This window comes from Hermetia illucens, chromosome 3 (genome assembly GCF_905115235.1).
Source record: "Hermetia illucens chromosome 3, iHerIll2.2.curated.20191125, whole genome shotgun sequence".
Lineage (NCBI taxonomy): Eukaryota > Metazoa > Arthropoda > Insecta > Diptera > Stratiomyidae > Hermetia > Hermetia illucens.
In genome coordinates this window covers 142,362,126-142,366,065 of record NC_051851.1, presented here as the reverse complement: position 1 = coordinate 142,366,065, position 3,940 = coordinate 142,362,126, and the positions used below count along the sequence as shown (strand labels likewise).

The 3,940-nt window shown below is 37.8% G+C and overlaps 1 protein-coding gene across 1 annotated transcript; it reads left to right on the top strand.

Annotated features, from left to right (window-relative positions):
• Positions 1 to 211: 211 nt before the first annotated feature.
• LOC119652170 (tigger transposable element-derived protein 1-like) lies at positions 212 to 949 on the top strand. Its single transcript, XM_038056116.1, has one exon. The coding sequence runs from the start codon at positions 212 to 214 to the stop codon at positions 947 to 949; it is 738 nt and encodes a 245-aa protein (XP_037912044.1).
• The last annotated feature ends 2,991 nt before the right edge of the window (positions 950 to 3,940 follow it).

Here is a 3,940-nt window from a genome sequence, read left to right as displayed (position 1 = left end):
AAAGGCTTGCGTAACTTCGGCGTTATTCACTGAATGGTTTAGAAATGAATTTTGTCCAGGAGTAAAAAAATACTGTAGGAAGAACAATTTATCGCACAAGGTTTTGTTATTAGTCGATAATGCTCCTGGACATCCTGCAACTCAGAATCAAAGCGATGAAAATGTGAAAGTGGTCTTCCTACCGCTAAATACTGCTTCCCTGCTGCAACACATGGACCAAGGTGTAATTGCTACCTTTAAAGCATACTATCTGCACCGAGCCTTCAGGCAATGGGTGGAACGTTTAGACGATATAATAGGATTGGATAAAGATAGGAAATTATCAATTAAGGGAATCTGGAAAAATTTTCATATTCTCAAGACTGTTGAAATTATCGAAGCTTCTTGGCAAGAGGTAACTAGTGGCACAGTGAACAAAGCCGGGCGTAAAATCTGGCCAAAAGCGATTGAGTCTCCTTCTGGCATTGATATCGACAGCGATGCAGAAATCAACAGAGAAATTCTTGAGATTGCGAAAACTATAGGCTTTGACGAAATTGATGAAGAGGATATATTTGGCGTAATTAATACTCTTGAAGTGCCACTTTCCAACGAAGAATTGTTGAATATTGTAACAGATGACACAAAATTGGTACAACAAAATTTAGACAAGGGAGGAAAAGAGTTTCCAACCAGAAAAATTCCCAAATTTTTGGACCACAGTGAGAAGGCGTTGGAGTATTTGGAGGATGAACGAGACAATGAAAGAAGGCAGACGGTGTCCCTTTCAATAAGTAAAAGCGTTGAATGTTATCGGGAATTGTACAAATCGAGAAAACTTGAAGCAAGTCAGACAACTTTAAGTAAATTTTTAAAACCGTCAACATCTGGGACAGCTTCTCAACTGCAAACCTCAGCAGGGATTCATCGTGATTTGTCATCAATCATCAGTTTAATGGGAGGCTCTTAATACTTGTAAAGGGGGGGGGGGATGTAAAAACTTTTTTCATCAAATACAGTCATGTGGGGTATCAAATGGAAGGCCACAATTAGTAGAATATGATATTAGTTTTAACGTGAATTGCAAAGTGAGCGAGTAAGGAGAAAGGAATCTACCCAACAAAACAATCCGAAAAATAATGGGGAATGTGCGCTTCGATAAAATCTAGGCCTCAAAATATGTCACAGAGGACTATATTTCGTATACATATCCCAAATTTGATGGAAATCGGGCTATTAACGCCAAAGCTATAGCAGTTCAAATTTCAATTTCACGCGAATTTACTACTTCTAACGCCATACAAATGAGATACCGACGTCATAATTAATGAGAATAATTGGCATTTCCGTGAAATATGAAAACAGCATTTATGAATAATCTACTTTTCCCCAACCCTTTTTAAGGTTTTGTGTAAAACACATGAAATCTAATTTTCCGATATCTGCTCAAATAAAATTGCTAATAGTATATTACCGACTTTTAGAAATTGACTGACTCCTTAAGTTCCCCCCGGGGGAATAAAATTTGCATCGCATAGCGGACAGTATCGTGCATACGCGTATTTTATGAAAATCCGACTATAAGTGCCAACGTCATAGCAGTTCAAACTTATCAGTTTCGTGCGAATTTACCGCATCCTAAGTCATAGAATTAAGATGCTGATGTCATAATTAACGAGAATAATTGACATTCGAGTGAAATATTAAAATTCCATTCTTGAAGAATCCACTTCTCCCCAGCCCTTTCTAAGGGTTTGTGTAAAACAAAACCTTATTAAAATCGGTTTACTGTCTGCCTGTCTCTCCGTCTGCCCATCACACGCATTTTTCTCGGGGACTGTAGCAGCGTAGGTAGAAACTGTGAACACTCATGCACACAGTAAGTTACATCCTGTTACGTAGAATTTAAGGGAGGAGTCCCATACATTCATTTTTTTCACTAAATATAGTCATGTGGGTATCAAATAAAAGGTCTCAATTAGTACTTTCCAAAGCTGGTCTTAGTTTTGACATTTGTTGAAAAGGCGGGGAGTGCGGGGCGTGGAAAGTGATCATTTATTTAACGGGGCCATTCTCAGAAACTGCCAAACCGAAAAATCTGAAAAAAAATCAAGAGAGTGCCACTATATGGTGGTTAGGCTTCGAAATACCTTCCATACCGATATCCTTTCAAATGAAGTTAATAATAGTAATTACTATAATTTGCAGTAATTGACTGCAGAACTCCCCTTAAGTTCATCCTAGCATAAATGTAGGCTATAACATAGAGCTTGATCCTCCCAAGTTTGGTGGAAATTGCACTATTACTAACAAAGTTATAGTAGATCAAAGTTGTCACTTCTTTGGAAATTCAAGATTTTGAATGTCAATATCAACCGAAAGTGGATATTCTAGCATAATATATGCATATACTACACTTTACGTTCTAATGAGTTTCTCGACTTGTTTGTGTCTGTTGTAGGTTGTCTTCTTCACATTTTTTGGGCTTTTTGTGTGGAGTGTATGAGATTGACTGCTATCAATATAGTACTTTACAGATCAAATTATTTGTGTAAATGGCTTTTTAAAAAGTAGAAGGCAGTTGCATTTTTAACTATGGACACAGGGAACTCTTAGGTAGCCATCGTTCTTCACATAGGGAAACACAAAATCTTTTATACCTGAACCGTCTAGCTTCCGGTTTCTCGACTTATTTCAATCTGTGTATTATTGGTAATTATTTCGTGTTAATACAATAATTTTGAAAACGAAAACGAAACTTTCCTTCGTCGTTCATCAACTTTACGTTGCAGGTGTCCGCAGATTTATTACAAAAAATAAAGCAAACGAAGATAAAAATTAATGTATCCGGTTTTAATCAATTAATTGCTATAAAATGAGGAGAAACGTGTATATTTCCACCGTTCTCTGTACATAACTCTTCTGTAAATTTGGGGGTAATAACCAGAATCGAAATTATGTAAAAAGCCGGAATTCAGATAAATGAAAACGGATCAAGTGCGATCGGATTGATAATAGAATGTTGAAAGTAGGAATAAATTTAGAAAATGTTTGCGTATACCTAGAGAATGTGAACCGAGTTTTCAAGACATATATCCATGTTAAAACTGTCTACATAAAACTCAATTGTAGCTTTTATCGGTTCCTGAATAAATCTATCATGAATAATATCAAATCAAAGCATGCTTTCCAAATTTTTCATTTCTAGCGAACACAATCTGATATTTAAGAAGTGAAATTTCCATTGATGAGTTTTATAACTGTGTAGCTGATAGATTTGCTTAACCTTTAAGATTTAAGCTAAATGAGATATTTTTTCTTGAAGGAGGATATCTCAAAACCCTTGCCAACATTACAGTATGAAATTTGATCGAAATTTGTAAGTTCTAAATATCCGGACCACGACCGCTTCAAAACCATAGGACCACGTCCAGAAACCACAAATTTTACGACGAATTATTCGAAACAACAATTAATAGATATTTATTAACTTCGCCCTGCTACTAACATAGTATGCTGGTCCCAAACCCAGGTAAAGGAGGAGGGTTTAAGGCGGTTGGAATTATTCCACTATGCTGAATCCTACCTGATCTCCTTGGTGACAGGCCGCATGACAGGCCGGCCAAGAAAATGCACCCACTGTCGCTAGAAACAAGATGATCGGATCGAGTAACAAGCCTCGGAAAAATGCTAGGACGTCCATTTCAGCCGACGCGGCAGGACGGGCCCCGGTCCTGCCGGGAAATAGGCAAGGGTTCTTGACGCATGGACGCCGTCAGGACATAAGTAAGTTAGTCCAAACAAATACGTGTCTGCACGCTAAATGCTGGCACTCTAACTGGAAATATTGAGAAACTCGCAAGAGCCCTTTGGAAAAGGCGCATTGATATCTGCACTCTGCAAGAAACCCGATGATCTGGGGCCAAAAGCTGCGACATTGAACGCGAACACGGTAAAAATG